Source organism: Bombina bombina, chromosome 6 (assembly GCF_027579735.1).
Source record: "Bombina bombina isolate aBomBom1 chromosome 6, aBomBom1.pri, whole genome shotgun sequence".
In the NCBI taxonomy this organism is placed as follows: Eukaryota; Metazoa; Chordata; class Amphibia; order Anura; family Bombinatoridae; genus Bombina; species Bombina bombina.
In genome coordinates this window covers 833,033,032-833,056,027 of record NC_069504.1, presented here as the reverse complement: position 1 = coordinate 833,056,027, position 22,996 = coordinate 833,033,032, and the positions used below count along the sequence as shown (strand labels likewise).

The window sequence follows — 22,996 nt, the reverse complement described above, 5'->3', positions numbered from 1 at the left end:
CTTTGGGCTGGTCCGTTTCTACGAAAGGGACGAAAATTAGGTTTATTTTTTGCCTTGAAAGGCCGATCCTGAGGAAGGGCGTGGCCCTTACCCCCAGTGATATCCGAGATAATCTCTTTCAAGTCAGGGCCAAACAGCGTTTTCCCCTTGAAAGGAATGTTAAGTAGCTTGTTCTTGGAAGACGCATCAGCCGACCAAGATTTCAACCAAAGCGCTCTGCGCGCCACAATAGCAAACCCAGAATTCTTAGCCGCTAACCTAGCCAATTGCAAAGTGGCGTCTAGGGTGAAAGAATTAGCCAATTTGAGAGCATTGATTCTGTCCATAATCTCCTCATAAGGAGGGGAATCACTGTCGACCGCCTTTATCAGCTCATCGAACCAGAAACATGCGGCTGTAGCGACAGGGACAATGCATGAAATTGGTTGTAGAAGGTAACCCTGCTGAACAAACATCTTTTTAAGCAAACCGTCTAATTTTTTATCCATAGGATCTTTGAAAGCACAACTATCCTCTATGGGTATAGTGGTGCGTTTGTTTAAAGTGGAAACCGCTCCCTCGACCTTGGGGACTGTCTGCCATAAGTCCTTTCTGGGGTCGACCATAGGAAACAATTTTTTAAATATGGGGGGAGGGACGAAAGGAATACCGGGCCTTTCCCATTCTTTATTAACAATGTCCGCCACCCGCTTGGGTATAGGAAAAGCTTCTGGGAGCCCCGGCACCTCTAGGAACTTGTCCATTTTACATAGTTTCTCTGGGATGACCAACTTGTCACAATCATCCAGAGTGGATAATACCTCCTTAAGCAGAATGCGGAGATGTTCCAACTTAAATTTAAATGCAATCACATCAGGTTCAGCTTGTTGAGAAATGTTCCCTGAATCAGTAATTTCTCCCTCAGACAAAACCTCCCTGGCCCCATCAGACTGAGTTAGGGGCCCTTCAGAAATATTAATATCAGCGTCGTCATGCTCTTCAGTATCTAAAACAGAGCAGTCGCGCTTACGCTGATAAGTGTTCATTTTGGCTAAAATGTTTTTGACAGAATTATCCATTACAGCCGTTAATTGTTGCATAGTAAGGAGTATTGGCGCGCTAGATGTACTAGGGGCCTCCTGAGTGGGCAAGACTCGTGTAGACGAAGGAGGGAATGATGCAGTACCATGCTTACTCCCCTCACTTGAGGAATCATCTTGGGCATCATTGTCATTGTCACATAAATCACATTTATTTAAATGAATAGGAATTCTGGCTTCCCCACATTCAGAACACAGTCTATCTGGTAGTTCAGACATGTTAAACAGGCATAAACTTGATAACAAGTACAAAAAACGTTTTAAAATAAAACCGTTACTGTCACTTTAAATTTTAAACTGAACACACTTTATTACTGCAAATGCGAAAAAACATGAAGTAATTGTTCAAAATTCACCAAATTTTCACCACAGTGTCTTAAAGCCTTAAAAGTATTGCACACCAAATTTGGAAGCTTTAACCCTTAAAATAACGGAACCGGAGCCGTTTTGAACTTTAACCCCTTTACAGTCCCTGGTATCTGCTTTGCTGAGACCCAACCAAGCCCCAAGGGGAATACGATACCAAATGACGCCTTCAGAAAGTCTTTTCTAAGTATCAGAGCTCCTCTCACATGCGACTGCATGCCATGCCTCTCAAAAACAAGTGCGCAACACCGGCGCGAAAATGAGGCTTTGCCTATGCTTTGGGAAAGCCCCTAAAGAATAAGGTGTCTAAAACAGTGCCTGCCGATATTATTATATCAAAATACCCAGATAAAATGATTCCTCAAGGCTAAATATGTGTTAATAATCAATCGATTTAGCCCAAAAAAAGTCTACAGTCTTAATAAGCCCTTTTTGAAGCCCTTATTTACAATCGTAATAAACATGGCTTACCGGATCCCAGAGGGAAAATGACAGCTTCCAGCATTACATCGTCTTGTTAGAATGTGTCATACCTCAAGCAGCAAGAGACTGCTCACTGTTCCCCCAACTGAAGTTAATTGCTCTCAACAGTCCTGTGTGGAACAGCCATGGATTTTAGTGACGGTTGCTAAAATCATTTTCCTCATACAAACAGAAATCTTCATCTCTTTTCTGTTTCTGAGTAAATAGTACATACCAGCACTATTTCAAAATAACAAACTCTTGATTGAATAATAAAAACTACAGTTAAACACTAAAAAACTCTAAGCCATCTCCGTGGAGATGTTGCCTGTACAACGGCAAAGAGAATGACTGGGGTAGGCGGAGCCTAGGAGGGATCATGTGACCAGCTTTGCTGGGCTCTTTGCCATTTCCTGTTGGGGAAGAGAATATCCCACAAGTAAGGATGACGCCGTGGACCGGACACACCTATGTTGGAGAAACTCCATCTAGGTTCATTTCTGCATTTCCTCAATGCTAATCAACGAGAATATAGAGAATATAGAGAAGCAGATTTGTGCATATTGGCTCACCATGCCTGCTGCATATATACCAGTTAACCTCTTCATATATTTTTTAGTATGCTCAATTGACAGAGGATAGGCACAACTTATATCCAGCAATATTTCTATTGACATTTTCAGAAGTATTATTATTGACAGAGATCCAGACACAGGAAGACGTATTTTTAGAAAAACAGATAAAATTTCATTCAAAGAAAAAACTATTATGAAAGCGCAATGAGTGTAATTAGCAGTCACATGAAGCGACTATACCAAACATCTAAGAAAATGCAACTATACCAATAATAAAAGGTCATTCTAGGTCAAACCATGCTGGAGTTCTATAGTTTCAGACCTGTTTGCACTAGCATGTCCCTTTAAAAAACATCCGATAATTAATTTTACATGAACGATTTGGAAGCTTCTCTATAACTTGCTCTTATTAGATTATCAGATTTTCATTGACCATAAAAGAGCTTACTACATACCTGATGAAGCTTGCAATGTATACATTCACAAAGGTTGCCATCAAATACTGGCAATCAAATCTGTCCATGATACCTCCATGACCTGGTATAGTGTTGGCAAAATCCTAGAACATATTTAAACACATAAGGTGAGCTGCCAAAAGATTAAGTATAAACAACAAAACAATATAAAATGGGTAGTAAAAGAGAAACAATTCCCAATATATAAATATACTCCTCTTAAAATGTTTGCCCCCTTTGAATTACTTAAAGGGTCAATAAACACTAAATAAATGCTGGATAGAATGATGCATTCAAAGAAAAGATTAGTCTCAGAATAACATGTAGATGTATTTTTTTCAAAGTTTCATTAATGGTTTAAATATTGACAAATTAAGTAAGTGTAAAGTTTTAACTGCCATGTTGCAACTTAGGTTACCTTCTTTGCTGTAGCCAATTGCTGTGTGGAATGTAACAGTGTTCTGAACTTCCATTTATAACAGGAACTGAAAAGCTCACAAGTTCAGAATAAAATTACAGAAAAAGGGGGCAAAATAAACAATGAAAGTATATTGCAGAGTTTTATTTAAATATACGATTTATCATTTTATATTACCATCTCAAAGTGTTTAATGTCCCTTTAAGTATTGTCCCTAGAATGAAAAGTTTAGGGAGTTTTATGTCCCTTTTGATGTTATAATACATTTTGAAGGTTCAGAAAATCAATTTACCATTCTTAAAGGAACAGTCAAGTAAAAAAAAAAAAACATAATTTATGCTTACCTGATAAATTTATTTCTCTTGTAGTGTATCCAGTCCACGGATCATCCATTACTTGTGGGATATTCTCCTTCCCAACAGGAAGTTGCAAAAGGATCACCCACAGCAGAGCTGCTATATAGCTCCTCCCCTCACTGCCATATCCAGTCATTCGACCGAAACAAGACGAGAAAGGAGAAACCATAGGGTGCAGTGGTGACTGTAGTTTAATTAAAATTTAGACCTGCCTTAAAAGGACAGGGCGGGCCGTGGACTGGATACACTACAAGAGAAATAAATTTATCAGGTAAGCATAAATTATGTTTTCTCTTGTTAAGTGTATCCAGACCATGGATCATCCATTACTTGTGGGATACCAATACCAAAGCTAAAGTACACGGATGATGGGAAGGACAAGGCAGGAACTTAAACGGAAGGAACCACTGCCTGTAGAACCTTTCTCCCAAAAACAGCCTCCGAAGAAGCAAAAGTGTCAAATTTGTAAAATTTTGAAAAGGTGTGAAGCGAAGACCAAGTCGCAGCCTTGCAAATCTGTTCAACAGAGGCCTCATTTTTAAAGGCCCAGGTGGAAGCCACAGCTCTAGTAGAATGAGCTGTAATCCTTTCAGGGGGCTGCTGTCCAGCAGTCTCATAGGCTAAGCGTATTATGCTCCGAAGCCAAAAGGAGAGAGAGGTTGTCGAAGCTTTTTGACCTCTCCTCTGTCCAGAGTAGGGCTGCAACTAACGATTATTTTCATAATCGATTAATCGGCCGATTATTTTTCGATTAATCGACTAATCGGATAAAAAGAGAATCAATAATAGTTTTCTATGTTTTAAATAAAATCTACATAATGAGTGTTACAAATATAAACTTCAGACTAAAACTTTACATTAACACAACTGTTTCTTCAATTTTTAAGCAGCAGTGCACAGTTTTATAATTAAACAAAACAAAACCACAAACTGTTTGAAAAGAGGTAGAACTAGAAAGAGTTAGACTATCACTGTTAATAACATTCTGTTATTCACTCTTTCAGAAACTTTGCATTGAAATGCAAAAATCTCAACATGTCCACATGCTTCTGGCTAAGGCTGGTTCTCTGTTTGCAGCTATATTTCCTGCAGCAGAGAAAAGGCTGTTGAGGTGTATAAGTAGGGTTTTGCCAATTTCACCAAAGTGGGATATTTATCCTTGTTAGCTCTTCACCAATGCTAAGTGTCTTCTACCTTGGCAAGGGGCTTCTCAATAAAGTAACCCTTGACTTTATTCTAACATAAAAATATCTTGAATATCTATATGCAATGGTAAATAACCAGCTATAAGGTTAGGGGAAATATCTAGTCTGCTCTAAAAATAATGAATATATACTTATAAAGGTTAAATCTGGTACATATTATCACAATTTATTAAAAATATAAAAAAACAATAAAAAACAAGATCAAAAGCGCTAAGGACTGTATATCAATAACAGGACAAAACCTTACACATTTATTTATACAGTATATATAATCAGCAATAGCAAGCAGTACGCAAATAATTGTGCAAACAGATAATAGTGCACATCAATTTAAATAACTCATCAATCTAGGGGCAAGGTGTAAACAACAAGCTCAGCACTATATCATGCAAAGCATAGTTCCAAATCACCAGATTTAATATAAACAATCCAAATGATGACTATTATATCTGGGTCACATAAGCCAGGGGTAGTTGTAAACGTATACTGTCCTGAAAAAGTGAAAAGTAGACGTCCTTTAGGCTAAGGACATAACCATAAAACACAATACCATATGCAGGAGCTCATTGGAGTGAAGCAGCTGGTGTTGTGCACAGACCAACTAATTGCAAACCAACTAATCGATTATGAGATTCGTTGACAACTATTTTCATAATCGATTATTATCGATTATGCCGATTAGTTGTTGCAGCTCTAGTCCAGAGTAAACGACAAACAGGGCAGATGTTTGACGAAAATCTTTAGTAGCCTGTAAGTAAAACTTCAAGGCACGGACTACGTCCAGATTATGCAAAAGACGTTCCTTCTTTGAAGAAGGATTAGGACACAATGATGGAACAACAATCTCTTGATTGATATTCCTGTTAGAAACCACCTTAGGTAAAAACCCAGGTTTGGTACGGAGAACTACCTTGTCTGAATGAAAAATCAGATAAGGAGAATCACAATGTAAGGCAGATAACTCAGAGACTCTTCGTGCCGAGGAAATAGCCATCAAAAACAGAACTTTCCAAGATAAAAGTTTAATATCAATGGAATGAAGGGGTTCAAACGGAACTCCCTGAAGAACTTTAAGAACCAAGTTTAAGCTCCACGGGGGAGCAACAGTTTTAAACACAGGCTTAATCCTAACCAAAGCCTGACAAAATGCCTGGACGTCTGGAACTTCTGCCAGACGCTTGTGCAAAAGAATAGACAGAGCAGAGATCTGTCCTTTTAAAGAACTAGCTGATAAGCCTTTGTCCAAACCCTCTTGGAGAAAGGACAATATCCTAGGAATCCTAACCTTACTCCATGATTAACTCTTGGATTCACACCAATAAAGATATTTACGCCATATCTTATGGTAGATTTTCCTGGTGACAGGCTTCCGAGCCTGTATTAAGGTATCAATGACTGACTCGGAGAAGCCACGCCTTGATAGAATCAAGCGTTCAATCTCCATGCAGTCAGTCTCAGAGAAATTAGATTTGGATGATTGAAAGGACCTTGAATTAGAAGGTCCTGCCTCAGAGGCAGAGTCCATGGTGGAAGAGATGACATGTCCACTAGGTCTGCATACCAGGTCCTGCGTGGCCACGCAGGCGCTATCAGAATCACCGATGCTCTCTCCTGTTTGATTTTGGCAATCAGTCGAGGGAGCAGAGGAAACGGTGGAAACACATAGGCCAGGTTGAAGAACCAAGGAGCTGCTAGAGCATCTATCAGCGTTGCTCCCGGGTCCCTGGACCTGGATCCGTAACAAGGAAGCTTGGCGTTCTGGCGAAACGCCATGAGATCCAGTTCTGGTTTGCCCCAACGATGGACCAGTTGAGCAAACACCTCCGGATGGAGTTCCCACTCCCCCGGATGAAAAGTCTGACGACAGACAATCCGCCTCCCAGTTCTCTACGCCTGGGATGTGGATCGCTGACAGGTGGCAAGAGTGAGACTCTGCCCAGCGAATTATCTTTGAGACTTCTAACATCGCTAGGGAACTCCTGGTTCCCGATGGTTGATGTAAGCCACAGTCGTGATGTTGTCCGACTGAAATCTGATGAACCTCAGTGTTGCTAACTGAGGCCAAGCTAGAAGAGCATTGAATATTGCTCTTAACTCCAGAATATTTATTGGGAGGAGTTTCTCCTCCTGAGTCCACGATCCCTGAGCCTTCAGGGAGTTCCAGACTGCGCCCCAACCTAGAAGGCTGGCATCTGTTGTTACAATCGTCCAATCTGGCCTGCGAAAGGTCATACCCTTGGACAGATGGACCCGAGAAAGCCACCAGAGAAGAGAATCTCTGGTCTCTTGATCCAGATTTAGTAGAGGGGACAAATCTGAGTAATCCCCATTCCACTGACTTAGCATGCATAATTGCAGCGGTCTGAGATGTAGGCGCACAAATGGCACTATGTCCATTGCCGCTACCATTAAGCCGATTACTTCCATGCACTGAGCCACTGACGGGCGTGGAATGGAATGAAGGACACGGCAAGCATTTAGAAGTTTTGATAACCTGGACTCCGTCAGGTAAATTTTCATCTCTACAGAATCTATAAGAGTCCCTAGGAAGGAGACTCTTGTGAGTGGTGATAGAGAACTCTTTTCCACGTTCACTTTCCACCCATGTGACCTCAGAAATGCCAGAACTATCTCTGTATGAGACTTGGCAATTTGAAAGCTTGACGCCTGTATCAGGATGTTGTCTAGATACGGAGCCACCGCTATGCCTTGCGGTCTTAGAACCGCCAGAAATGAGCCCAGAACCTTTGTAAAAATTCTCGGGGCAGTGGCCAACCCGAAGGGAAGAGCTACAAATTGGTAATGTCTGTCTAGAAAGGCAAACCTTAGGAACCGATGATGATCTTTGTGAATCGGTATGTGAAGGTAGGCATCCTTTAAGTCCACTGTGGTCATGTACTGACCCTCTTGGATCATGGGTAGGATGGTCCGAATAGTTTCCATTTTGAATGATGGAACTCTGAGGAATTTGTTTAAGATCTTTAGATCCAAGATTTCTTGGGAACCACAAACAGATTTGAAAAAAATCCCTGTCCTTGTTCCGTCCGCGGAACTGGATGGATCACTCCCATTACTAGGAGGTCTTGCACACAGCTTAGGAATGCCGCTTTCTTTATCTGGTTTGCTGATAACCTTGAAAGATGAAATCTCCCTTGTGGAGGAGAAGCTTTGAAGTCCAGAAGATATCCCTGAGATATGATCTCCAACGCCCAGGGATCCTGAACATCTCTTGCCCACGTCTGGGCGAAGAGAGAAAGTCTGCCCCCACTAGATCCGTTTCCGGATAGGGGGCCGTTCCTTCATGTTGTCTTGGGGGCAGCAGCAGGCTTTCTGGCCTGCTTGCCCTTGTTCCAGGACTGGTTAGGTTTCCAGGCCTGTCTGGAATGAGCAACAGTTCCCTCTTGTTTTGAAGCGGAGGACGTTGATGCTGCTCCTGCCTTGAAATTTCGAAAGGCACGAAAATTAGACTTTGATTTGGCCCTGTCCTGAGGAAGGGTATGACCCTTGTCTCCAGTAATGTCAGCAATAATTTCCTTCAAGCCAGGCCCGAATAAGGTCTGCCCCTTGAAAGGAATGTTGAGTAATTTAGACTTTGAAGTCACATCAGCTGACCAGGATTTAAGCCATAGCGCCCTACGCGCCTGGATGGCGAATCCGGAATTCTTAGCCATTAGTTTAGTCAAATGAACAATGGCATCAGAAACAAATGAGTTAGCTAGCTTAAGCGTTCTAAGCTTGTCAATAATTTCATTCAATGGAGCTGTCTGGATGGCCTCTTCCAGGGCCTCAAACCAGAATGCCGCCGCAGCAGTGACAGGCGCAATGCATGCAAGGGGCTGTAAAATAAAACCTTGTTGAATAAACATTTTCTTAAGGTAACCCTCCAATTTTTTATCCATTGGATCTGAAAAAGCACAACTGTCCTCAACCGGGATAGTGGTACGCTTTGCTAAAGTAGAAACTGCTCCCTCCACCTTAGGGACCGTCTGCCATAAGTCCCGTATAGTGGCGTCTATTGGAAAAAAAATTCTAAATATAGGAGGTGGGGAAAAGGGCACACCGGGTCTATCCCACTCCTTGCTAATAATTTCTGTAAGCCTTTTAGGTATAGGAAAAATGTCAGTACACACCGGCACTGCATAGTATCTATCCAGCCTACACAATTTCTCTGGAATTGCAACTGTGTTACAGTCATTCAGAGCAGCTAATACCTCCCCAAGCAATACACGGAGGTTCTCAAGCTTAAATTTAAAATTAGAAATCTCTGAATCAGGTTTCCCCGAGTCAGAGATGTCACCCACAGACTGAAGCTCTCCGTCCTCATGTTCTGCATACTGTGACGCAGTATCAGACATGGCTCTAACAGCATTTGCGCGCTCTGTATCTCTCCTAACCCCAGAGCTATCGCGCTTGCCTCTTAATTCAGGCAATCTAGATAATACCTCTGACAGGGTATTATTCATGATTGCAGCCATGTCCTGCAAGGTAATCGCTATGGGCGTCCCTGATGTAATTGGCGCCATATTAGCGTGCGTCCCCTGAGCGGGAGGCGAAGGGTCTGACACGTGGGGAGAGTTAGTCGGCATAACTTCCCCCTCGACAGACCCCTCTGGTGATAATTCTTTTATAGATAAAGACTGATCTTTACTGTTTAAGGTGAAATCAATACATTTAGTACACATTCTCCTATGGGGCTCCACCATGGCTTTCAAACATAATGAACAAGTAGGTTCCTCTGTGTCAGACATGTTTAAACAGACTAGCAATGAGACTAGCAAGCTTGGAAAACACTTTAAAACAAGTTTACAAGCAATATAAAAAACGTTACTGCGCCTTTAAGAAACACAAATTTTCCCAAATTTTGAAATAACAGTGAAAAAATGCAGTTACACTAACGAAATTTTTACAGTGTATGTAATAAGTTAGCAGAGCATTGCACCCACTTGCAAATGGATGATTACCTTAATACCAAAAACGGAATAACAAATGACAAAAACGTTTTTTAAACAGTCACAACAACTGCCACAGCTCTACTGTGGCTTTTTACCTCCCTCAATACGACTTTTAGCCTTTTGAGCCCTTCAGAGAAGTCCTGGATCATGCAGGAAGAAGCTGGATGTCTGTGTCTGTAATTTTTGCTGTGCAAAAAAACGCCAAAATAGGCCCCTCCCACTCATATTACAACAGTGGGAAGCCTCAGGGAACTGTTTCTAGGCAAAATTCAAGCCAGCCATGTGGAAAAAACTAGGCCCCAATAAGTTTTATCACCAAACATATGTAAAAAACGATAAAACATGCCAGCAAACGTTTTAAAATACACTTTTATAAGAGTATGTATCTCTATTAATAAGCCTGATACCAGTCGCTATCACTGCATTTAAGGCTTTACTTACATTACTTCTGTATCAGCAGCATTTTCTAGCAAATTCCATCCCTAGAAAAATATTTTAACTGCACATACCTTATTACAGGAAAACCTGCACGCTATTCCCCCTCTGAAGTTACCTCACTCCTCAGAATATGTGAGAACAGCAAAGGATTTTAGTTACTTCTGCTAAGATCATAGAAAACGCAGGCAGATTCTTCTTCTAAATACTGCCTGAGATAAACAGTACACTCCGGTACCATTTAAAAATAACAAACTTTTGATTGAAGAAATAAACTAAGTATAAAACACCACAGTCCTCTTACGACATCATCTTAGTTGAGAGTTGCAAGAGAATGACTGGATATGGCAGTGAGGGGAGGAGCTATATAGCAGCTCTGCTGTGGGTGATCCTCTTGCAACTTCCTGTTGGGAAGGAGAATATCCCACAAGTAATGGATGATCCGTGGACTGGATACACTTAACAAGAGAAATAATGATTCAAATAGGGCATGTAATTTTAAACAACTTTCCAATTTACTTTTAATCACCAATTTTGCTTTGTTCTCTTGGTATTCTTAGTTGAAAGCTAAACCTAGGAGGTTTCTATGCTAATTTCTTAGACCTTGAAGGCCGCCTCTAATTTGAATGGTTTTTCACCACTAGAGGGCGTTAGTTCATGTGTTTAATATAGATAACATTGAGTTCACACACGTGTTTTTACCGAGGAGTGAGCACTGATTGGCAAAATGCAAGTCTGTCAAAAGAACTGAAATAAGGGGGCAGTCTGCAGAGGCTTAGATACATGTTAATTACAGAGGTAAAACTTGTATTATTATAACTGTAATGGTTATGAAAAACTGGGGAATGGCTAAAAAAGGGATTATCTATCTTTTTAAACAACAAAAATTCTGGTGTTGACTGACCCTTTATTCTTAGTCCACAAGCTTTGGTTGTAAATTATAAAAGGGACGGTAAATAAAATGTAAGCTGTAAACAGTGCAACAGGAGATACATTTGGAGAGGGCAATCGTGAAGGTAAGTAAACATACAACTTTGGAGGGGGTGATATAAACATTAAACACCTCTAATTTTTGTGTAATTGTGTTTTGTCCCACACTCCCTAGAGAGGCCAAAAAGCTAAATCTGTAACCTAGGTTTTCAAAATGCTGCAAATTGCATAAACCAGCTATTGGTATGCAGCACATGCAGGTTACAAAAAATGCTTTTTGGCTTCTCTAGGGAGCGTGGACAAGCACTTCTTTTTTAGAGACATAAAAACCCATATTTTTTCTTTCATGATTCGAAAAGTATACCTAGAAGCTGCTGATTGGTGGCTACACATATATACCCCTTGTTAATGGATTTCAGCTAGCTCTCAGTAGTGCATTGCTGCTCCTTCAACAAAGGATACCAAGAGAATGAAGCATATTAGATAAGAGAAGTAACTTGGAAAGTTGTATAAAATTGTGTGATCTATCTGAATGATGAAAGAAATAAATTGGGGTTCATGCCCCTTTAAAAACACAATTTACTGTACAATTTGTATCTCTTTAATGTGTTTCCAGAATGTTATACTAGCTGCAGAGTAGAAATTGTATTGCAAATTGTTCCTTTAGGTTTATATTTGTATATTACATAGCTGTTTTTGTTACTAGAAACCACAACTCAATCCAATGGTCTCAGCTTGGATGAGCAGAACTCATTATCTTATCACTCTCTACACAAAAAAATTCTAAAAGAGAACAATTTAAGTTAACATGCGACCTCAGAGCTCTGGTTAAAGGGACAGTCAAGTCCAAAAACAACTTTTATGATTTAAATAGGGCATGTCAATTTAAACAACTTTCCAATTTTGCTTTGCTCTATTCGTATTCTTAGTTGAAAGCTAATTCTAGGAAGTTCATAAGCTAATTTCTTAGACCTTGAATACTGCCTCTAATCTGAATGCATTTTGACCACTAGAGGGCAATAGTTAATGTGTTTCATATAGATAACATTGAGCTCATGCACGTGAAGTTACCATGGAGTGAGCACTGATTGGCTAATATGCAAGTCTGTCAAAAGAACTGAAAATAAGGGGGCAGTTTGCAGAGGCTTAGATACAAGGTAATCACAGAGGTAAAAAGTATATTTTCTATAACAGTGTTGGTTATGCAAAACTGGGGAATGGGTAATAAAGGGATTAGCTACCTTTTTAAACAACAAAAATTCTGGTGTTGACTGTCCCTTTTAACTGATTTGCAAAAAAAAAAAAAAAGTGTCACAAAACACATAAAAACAAAGTACAGTTACACTCATAATAACACCATCTCATAAAAAGTATTTAAAAATAATATTGCACAAAAAAGTTATAAGGGCTTAAAGATCTGGGGCGCGATTCGATATATACGGCGTAGTTTTCGGCGCAAGCGAGGGAACCCGCGCTGCCCGTAATTTCACCTTGCACATTGGGGTATTACATATACTGCGCCGTTAGATGCTAAAGTGGCGTAAGTAGGACAAACTGGCGTTCTTCCGAAAAGTGCGCAAATACACATTTTACTCGTCGCAAGTAACTTACGCCTGTATTTTGTCCACGTAAAGTCTCAATAAAGAGTAGTTTTATGCAAATTAGGCTAACACTCGTAAAAATCACCCGTAACTCCATCTAAAAATGCGCCACGTAATTACTCTATTCAAAAGTCATATATAAACCCATGAGCAGCCGCCATTTTCTTCAGTGTGTTTGGATGGATCGTTGAGCTACAGCACACTACAGTGGAGTTGAGAATTAGTAAGAGTAGAGAGAGAGAGGCGCAAACAGAGGAGTTAGTTAGGTCGCATTGTTGGTTGGTAAAGCTTGTACACTTACACATATTTTTACATATTGCACACATTTTGCATACATACATATACAAAATACCCAACCCTTTTTTTTTTCTAACACCTCACACATTTTATTTCAATTTTACAGTGTGATAGGCTGAGTGTTTGGTTGTGATTGTGTGTGATTGAACTGGGAGTGAGTTTGAGTGTGTGTAGTGTGAGGATGGCAGGGAGAGGTAGGGCGGAGGGGAGGAGGGGAGAGGAGTGGCAGGGAGAGGAGTATTGTAGAGGACAGGAGGAGCAGCGGGGTACCCGTCAGGGAGTAAGTGGAGTGGGGAGAGGGAGAGCTAGAAGGGATGATGGGAGGGGAGATGCCCGAGAGCCCCAGAGACCAGGCACATCAAGGAGAGGGACAGAGGGTGCACATGGGGACAGAAGGGGGGAGGAGGGAGAGGATAGGGAGGAACCCACACCAGGGACATCGCAGGGAGCAAGCCAGGTGTCCACAGAGGATGAGAGCATGAGATGTCCTAACTTCTCATTCGATGAGAATGTTGCCCTAGTCCAGGCCATCATGGACAACCACAGTGCCCTCTTTGGCCAGGAGAAGGGCAAAGGCGTTGCCAGAAGGCGTAAAACGGCATGGTTGGTGGTAGAGGATGCCGTCAACAGTGTGGCCCCGCAGAGGAGGACTGTTGAGGGCCTTAAAAAAGGTGGAATGACTGTAAGAGGCGGGTGAAAGAGAAGATGGGGCAGGAAGCCATGCACCAGAGGGGAACAGGCGGTAGTCCACCCCTGGACACAGAATACAACACCTGGCAGGAAATAATAGGTCCCTGAGTATCACAGCAGTCCGTGGACTTCCAGGGGCTCGTGACTCAGGGGTTGCAACCACAGCACATCATGCTGGTGAGAAACATCCCACACATCAGTATTATATGTATTTGAGATATAACATCCTTTAATGTCACACATTTATGTACACAATGAGGAGCATGGTATTTGGCCTACTAACAAAAACATCTACAATTATATTTGACATTAATGCTACTTAACACAATGCAATTCATGATATGAGGTGGAATAGTGCAATACTAACATGTCTCAGAGTAACACAGGCCACAAGCCACATGTAGAGTTTTCAGTAAATGGACACTATAGCCATCACAATACTTTTAGCTCAGAAAGCAGGTTCTGTGCCTACATCAGGCTAAAGTAAATTGTGTGACCATAATGTCACTTAAAGAACACATTTTTTCCATCATTGACATGTACACATAACTATTGTATGAAACACATACCTGTATACTGTGCAGATTAAAATCCCTCATATCACAAATCACATTGTGCACATGCATGTTATAGAGTTTGACATGAGAATGAGTATAGGCCCTAGCATGTATCAATGTACATTGTATGCCCACATGGACATATATATGACTGTACTAATCCCTCTCATCATTTGACTCCTCCACAGAACCTCCTGTCACCAGGATGCAAACAGGCATGCCGCCACCTCCACCACCACCACCAGTCACAGGCATGCCACCACCTCCATCACCAGTCACAGGCATGCAGCCACCACCACCAGTCTTCAGGCAACAACGTGAACATTATGCTCCCAGGCATGAGCAGGGTTGGATGGCTTCAGTAGAGGACCCGGAAGTGATGCCACCACCATTGACATATGACCCCTGGCCAGAAGAATATTCTTCTTTTGGCTTTGAGGGGGAGCCAAGTCAGCCACAAAGGGTCCATGTCTTTACCCCCCAACACAATATCAGGGCAGTCATGGATTTTACACACAAGGTATGTCACAAGAAGTGCAAACTGGACAGGCTGAGTGGTCACACACTGGTCATCAATGGAACTACCAATCCACCCTGAGAGCTCCACCATCCTCTTTCCTTGGGAGAGCTCCACCATCCTCTTCCCTTGGGAGAGCTCCACCATCTGCAGATGAGCATATAGCTGGAATTACTCAAGCACCAGCAGATGCAGCTGAAGATGTCCCACCAGCACCAGCAGATGCAGCTGAGGATGTCCCACCAGCACCAGCAAATGCAGCTGAGGATGTCCCACCAGCAGATGCAGCTGAAGATGTCCCACAAGCACCAGCAGATGCAGCTGGACCTGCACCTCAAGCACCTAGAAGCCCTGCTGCAGAAGAGCCTGTGGATGCACTGTATTCTCCCCTGGGTGAGGAATACATTTCACTCCAGAGAAGGCTCATAACAAGCTGCGAGAGCAGACAAAGAGGCCAACAGAGGTTTCACAGGAGCCAAGAGAGGTTACTCAAGAGTAGTATAGAACTGCAGAGGGACATGGCAGCATCATTAAATGGAATTGTACAAAACCAGTCGCAGATGATGAGAATTCTGTCTGATATGCAGATGGACAATAGATGGCGGGAACAAAATCAACTCTTGGGTGTGTTGGTTGAGCACTTTACACACCAGCAGGACACTGCCTCCAGCCTTTCATCTGTGGCCAGCACACCAGCAGAAACCGAAGAATCCTCTCAAACCAGGAGAACAAGGAAATCCACTACAGCCACCTCAGCTCCCTCATACAAGAAGCCAAAAAAGAAATAAATATTCTTATAGTTCACCATAAGTCTTGCCCTCTGTTATTTACCATATAATTGTCATCCACATCCATGTGAGGTGTGTTTTAGTACACTAATATTGTTAAAACATATAATAAGGCCTGTGTTGAAATGGCCCAAAAAAGGTAATATTATCCTGTTTATGACATATTCTTGTACTATAACTCACATCCACAATAGTTGTTTCTGAAGGGTACATATAGTAATATTCACTTGTAAGATGTAAATCAATGTATCTCACATCCAATATAAATTGACACATTGGTATATATAGTAGTGATGTTACTGATAGGGTGGGCATTATCAGGTGTTTTAAGTCTGCAGGTGGGAGGTTGTGGTGTCTGTGATTGGTTTGAAACAATTGCAAAGAGGCAGCCTTCAAGAAGGTTTTAGAAATGATCATATGAGCCATTCTAGGTTTTGCTTTCAACTAAGAATACCAAGAGAACAAAGCAAGTGTTCTAATTAAATCTGAAAGTAGTTTGAAATAACATGCCCTATTTAAAAGAACAAGGTTTTCTTTGGACTTGACTGTCCCTTTATATATTTTGGCATCAGTGCCAAGCTGTGTTAGCATTAGAATAAATTACACTCCAGTGGGTTCTAAAGAGATGAAGGTAATCCAATTTAAAGTAAATAAGCAAGTATATGTCCACAATGTGATAAAGTACCTACAAGCTCAATCCATTTGATTATGTTGTGGCTTGAAACTATTTCAAATACACAAATAAACCTTAAAAAAGCAATATCATAGTATACTGTCCCTTTAACCTTGAGATGCTGCTTAAATGTATGTGTTTGTTAAGGCTTCCAGGGAGTTACGTTGGTTTTTTAGTCAGTGCAAGGGTTCCTGCACCTGCAATTTGTGGCGAGATGAGAATGGAGTAGATTTTCGGAAATCTGTGCGTGTAAGTCCTTACGCTGTATATTGGATACCAAATTGCGCGTAGTTCTATGTTAGTGTATGGGTAAAAAAAATACGGCCGAAGGGTGAAATATACGCGCGTAACTTGTATGCTACGCCGTATATGTGATACCAACATTGAGCAAAATTTGGCGTCGCCAGCTTTTGCGGGCGACGCTGCATATTGGATCGGGCCCCTGATGTCTCAGGCAAAGGGCTTTATCATAGACATACAAATATATACGTCTAAAGATGGATATGTATGTGTGTATATACTGTATATATGCGTGTGTGTGTGTGTGTGCGTACATATGTAATTATATGTGTATATATGTATTTACAGACAAACACATATAAACACAAATACATATGTACACACACACACACATATATATATATATATAGATAGATATATAAGTGCATTGGAGCCCTTTGCTGTCAAATAGATGAAAACATAAAAAAATCATGTTTATAACCCTTTATTAAATATTAATATTGCATACAGTGTATTTACTGTAAATATTTCACATTCCAATGTTCTGGACATAGCAGAATATGTTCTATGTATTTCTAAATAGATATTCCTATATATATCTGTATAGATCCTACCATTCTAGATTGTTAATTCCCATGAGAATAGGGCCCTCAATTCCTCCTGTATGTGTTCGTCAAATTTTGTCCTGTCTCTTATAAGTTTTATATCATGGTTTTATTTAAGTGAATTGTACGCATGGACAAAGTATAATAATAATATATATACCTATATATATATATATATATATATAGATAGATAGATAGATAGATAGATAGATAGATATTGTACCGAAGTAGCATCAGATATATGTAGAAATATTTATTTATGAACAAATAGAATATATTCTTCTATGTGAAAATTGAAATGTGGAATATTCATATTTACATGTCGGCTTAGCGGGTGATCATGTTAGCGAGTAAGTAATGTGTTTTTAACAACTTTTTTTTACTCCATTGACTTCTATGGGGGAATACATTATCACGTGCGATGTTCTAAGTTCGGATTTTTATGCTTGTCAGGTTAGCGCGCAAGCAAAAACAGTTTACTTTCAACTTGTAATACAAGCGCTACCCGACACGTGCAAAAAGTTTACTTCTAGCACAGTTAACGTTCGAGCGGAAGCGTTAAATTACGCTCCACTTGTAATCTGGGTCTAAATAGGTCTTGGGGAAAACACTGCTTAGGTAAGCTCAGGAGCTGTGCATGTATCTTAATCACTATATAGCAGCAGTGTTTGCAATATTGTTAGTAACATTGCCACCATATAGCACTCAAGACTTTTGCACGCTATTGAGCATATCTAGGTATGATCTTCACCAAAAGATTCTAAAGGAATGAAGTAATTTTTATTAATTGAAGTAAATTTGAAAATTGTTTAAAACTGCACGCTCTATGTTGATCATGAAACTTTAAATTTGTCTTTCAAGTCTTTTTAAGTCATCATATAGGACACCCAGCAAATTATTATGAGCTGGTAGAATGCGGGTATTTTCCTGGAACATGCATACATTTATACAGTCATTTAACCCTTTCCCGCCATTAGGACGTTCCACGCCGTCCTAACTGTGCTGGGCTTTAGCGCCATGGAACTTTCTAGCTGTTTGGCTGTCCTGAAGCCATAGCGGCTTGGTAAATAAGATCACAGACTGGAGGACGTGCCTAGCGTCATAGGCACTCCCCGCTCACCCAATCCCATCATTGAAATCACACAATCCCATGAATGATCTTGTGATTTCAATTTGTTCCGATGTAGACAAATTAGCTCCATCAGGAAAGGGTTAAAAAAAAAAAAATCAAACTTCATGGCATTTCAAAGGTTTGATGTGGGTTTATAATGCGGTTTAAAAATAATTTAGAATGACCTTTAAAAACAATCATTTAAATATAATTGAATATAAGCACACGTATTAATGTTGACATATGTGAATCACTGCTGTGAGCTGCTGTATTGATTCTTTAAAATGTTTGCAAAAAACAAACAAACAAAAAACCACAGCAACATCTTTTCTTACTTTTATTTTGAAGGCTCTCTTGAAACCGCTAGCAAAGAACCCACCAAATGGACCAATGAGAGAAGCAAAGGTAGACAGAGCGATGCTGTGGATTTGGAAAGGATATAACCAGATTGTTTCCTGTAAGGGAAGAGAAAATAGAAAGACATATGTTAAATAGGTACTAGCACTAATTCACTCTACAAAATACTGTATTACAGATCTTTACAGAGTAAACTAAGTAAATGTTTGACAAACTAGTTCTTAAAAGGGACATTAAACACTGAGATGATAATCTAAAATTATAAACCGTATATAAAAAATAAAAACCTGCAATATACTTTCATTATTTAGTTTGTCCCCGTTCCTGTAATTCCATTCTGAAAATGTGAGGTTTCAGTTCCTGTTAGAAATGGAAGTGCAGAACACTGTTATATCCCCCATAGCCATTGGCTGCACACTCTACTGTCCTATTTATAACTGTCCCTAATTGGCTAGAGCACAGAAAGTAACCTAAGTTACAACATGGCAGCTCCCATTATTTTATAGACACTAACATTTTAGACTTATTTTGTCAATATTTAAACAACTAATGACACTTTAAAAACTATATCTACATGTTATTCTCAGTCTAATCTTTTCTTTGAGAGCATCATTCTATCTAGCATTAGTTTAGAGTTTAATGTCCCTTTAAAGCAAAGTTTACATGCAAAACTGAGGCATGTCGAATATACAGCACTCAGCTCCCTAAGAGGGACACATAAGGCATCTTATTTTCTTTGTTGCATCTGAAAGAGGACATTTTAAAATGTATGTTCCTATACTAAGAATAGAAGGTGAAGAGTACTGCTTATCAGCCTTTGAGCAATCAGTCCTCAAGGACTAGTTAGAGAGCTCCCAACCATCAAGGATATTGCAACCTTGTTACCGTTAAGGAGCTCAGCCCACTTTCCCCATCAGGACTAAAAAAAAAAGAAAGAAAGTGAAAATGCATTAAAAAAAAAGATGTTTTTTTCTTTGTTGCATTTGGTAAACATATAAGCAACATGAAAACTATACAATGACATATTCTGCATTGGGTTGCAGGAATGCAAAATGTATTTGTAATAAATCTGTTAAAAGACATTTGAAATATACCTGTTCTTTGCTAATGTTCATTTTGATCTTTTACATGTATGATAGAATATATCAGACTTATTATTGGAGTTTAATCTTCCTATAAGATTCAGCTATAAAGCTTTAAAACTAAAGATAATTATTGCCATTTTAGGGAAACAGTCTTGTTCCTCTACTTGCAAACCTGCTGTTGTCTTTTCCCACTCCCATTTGGTGTCTTATATATTACAAGTAGAAAGAAAACAGGTGCGATCAAAGAAAGTATAAGGGTTAAAAGCACAACATAAATACATGAAAACAATTATTACTCAAAAATATACTATCTGATCAAATACTTTTCCTTCCATAAGGCAGGGAGAGTCCACAACTTAGTTCCTCACTGTTGGGAAATACAACACCTGGCCACCAGGAGGAGGCAAAGACACCCCAGCTAAAGGCTTAAATATCCCTCCCACTTCCCCTATCCCACAGTCATTCTTTGCCTTTCGTCACTATAGAGCGTTTTCACTGTTGGCTGACTGGGTCTAGGAGGTGGTGAGTGTCACAGCCATTGGGAGTATTAAGGTGACGTTTTTTAAATAAAAACATAATTTATGCTTACCTGATAAATTCCTTTCTCCTGTAGTGTAGTCAGTCCATGGGTCATCCATTACTTATGGAATATATCTCTTCCTAACAGGAAACTGCAAGAGAATTACCCAGCAGAGCTGCTATATAGCTCCTCCCCTCACATATCATACTCAGTCATTCGACCAAAGCAGACGAGAAAGGAGGAACCATAGGGTACAGTGGTGACTGGAGTTTAATTAAAATTTAGACCTGCCGTAAAAACAGGGCGGGCCGTGGACTGACTACACTACAGGAGAAAGGAATTTATCAGGTAAGCATAAATTATGTTTTCTCCTGTTAAGTGTAGTCAGTCCACGGGTCATCCATTACTTATGGAATACCAATACCAAAGCTAAAGTACACGGATGAAGGGAGGGACAAGGCAGGAACATTAAACAGAAGGAACCACTGCCTGAAGTACCTTTCTCCCAAAAATAGCCTCCGACGAAGCAAAAGTGTCAAATTTGTAAAATTTTGAAAAAGTGTGAAGCGAAGACCAAGTCGTAGCCTTGCAAATCTGTTCAACAGAGGCCTCATTTTTAAAGGCCCAGGTGGAAGCCACAGCTCTAGTAGAATGAGCTGTAATCCTTTCAGGAGGCTGCTGTCCAGCAGTCTCATAGGCTAAGCGTATTATGCTACGAAGCCAAAAAGAGAGAGAGGTAGCCGAAGCCTTTTGACCTCTCCTCTGTCCAGAGTAAACGACAAACAGGGAAGAAGTTTGACGAAAATCCTTAGTTGCCTGCAAATAGAATTTTAGGGCACGGACTACGTCCAGATTATGCAAAAGTCGTTCCTTCTTTGAAGAAGGGTTAGGACACAGAGATGGAACAACAATCTCTTGATTGATATTCCTGTTAGTAACTACCTTAGGTAAGAACCCAGGTTTAGTACGCAGGACTACCTTGTCTGAATGAAAAATCAGATAAGGAGAATCACAATGTAAGGCAGATAACTCAGAGACTCTTCGAGCCGAGGAAATAGCCATCAAAAACAGAACTTTCCAAGATAACAGCTTGATATCAATGGAATGAAGGGGTTCAAATGGAACGCCTTGAAGAACATTAAGAACTAAGTTTAAGCTCCACGGCGGAGCAACAGACTTAAACACAGGCTTAATCCTAGTTAAAGCCTGACAGAAAGCCTGAACGTCTGGAACTTCAGCCAGACGTTTGTGTAGAAGAATAGACAGAGCAGAAATCTGTCCCTTTAACGAACTAGTAGATAAGCCCTTTTCTAAACCCTCTTGTAGAAAGGACAATATCCTAGGAATCCTAACCTTACTCCATGAGTAACTCTTGGATTCGCACCGATGTAAATATTTACGCCATATCTTATGGTAAATTTTTCTGGTAACAGGCTTCCTAGCCTGTATTAAGGTATCAATAACCGACTCCGAGAAGCCACGCTTTGATAGAATCAAGCGTTCAATCTCCATGCAGTCAGCCTCAGAGAAATTAGATTTGGATGTTTGAAAGGACCCTGAATTAGAAGGTCCTGTCTCAGAGGCAGAGACCACGGTGGACAGGACGACATGTCCACTAGGTCTGCATACCAGGTCCTGCGTGGCCACGCAGGCGCTATCAGAATCACCGAAGCTCTCTCCTGTTTGATCTTGGCAATCAAACGAGGAAGCATCGGGAATGGTCGAAACACATAAGCCATGTTGAAGACCCAAGGGGCTGTCAGAGCATCTATCAGCACCGCTCCCGGGTCCCTGGACCTGGATCCGTAACAAGGAAGCTTGGCGTTCTGACGAGGCGCCATGAGATCCAGATCTGGTTTGCCCCAACGACGAATCAGTTGAGCAAAGACCTCCGGATGAAGCTCCCACTCCCCCGGATGAAAAGTCTGGCGACTTAGAAAATCCGCCTCCCAGTTCTCCACGCCTGGGATGTAGATCGCTGACAGGTGGCAAGAGTGAGACTCTGCCCAGCGAATTATCTTTGAGACTTCCAACATCGCTAGGGAACTTCTGGTTCCCCCTTGATGGTTGATGTAAGCCACAGTCGTGATGTTGTCCGACTGAAATCTGATGAACCTCAGAGTTGCTAACTGAGGCCAAGCTAGGAGAGCATTGAATATTGCTCTTAACTCCAGAATATTTATTGGGAGGAGTTTCTCCTCCTGAGTCCATAATCCCTGAGCTTTCAGGGAATTCCAGACTGCTCCCCAGCCTAGAAGGCTGGCGTCTGTTGTTACAATCGTCCAATCTGGCCTGCGAAAGGTCATCCCCTTGGACAGATGTGGCCGAGAAAGCCACCATAGAAGAGAATCTCTGGTCTCTTGATCCAGATTTAGTAGGGGGGACAAATCTGAGTAATCCCCATTCCACTGACTTAGCATGTACAATTGCAGCGGTCTGAGATGCAGGCGCGCAAATGGTACTATGTCCATTGCCGCTACCATTAAGCCGATTACTTCCATGCACTGAGCTACTGACGGGTGTGGAATGGAGTGAAGGACACGGCAAGCATTTAGAAGTTTTAATAACCTGGCCTCTGTCAGGTAAATTTTCATCTCTACAGAATCTATAAGAGTCCCTAGAAAGGGAACTCTTGTAAGTGGTAATAGAGAACTCTTTTCCACGTTCACCTTCCACCCATGCGACCTCAGAAATGCCAGAACTATCTCTGTATGAGACTTGG

General features: G+C 40.8%; 1 protein-coding gene across 1 annotated transcript in view; it reads right to left on the bottom strand.

Annotated features, from left to right (window-relative positions):
- Nucleotides 1-22,996, bottom strand: part of CDS2 (CDP-diacylglycerol synthase 2) — a 232,860-nt gene that overhangs the window by 5,625 nt on the left and 204,239 nt on the right. Inside the window, exons 11-12 of the mRNA XM_053718199.1 lie at nucleotides 18,648-18,767; nucleotides 2,938-3,041 (exon numbers count right to left, since the gene is read on the bottom strand). Coding sequence (XP_053574174.1) covers nucleotides 2,938-3,041; nucleotides 18,648-18,767 — 224 coding nt within the window. The remainder of the gene's footprint in view (nucleotides 1-2,937; nucleotides 3,042-18,647; nucleotides 18,768-22,996) is intronic.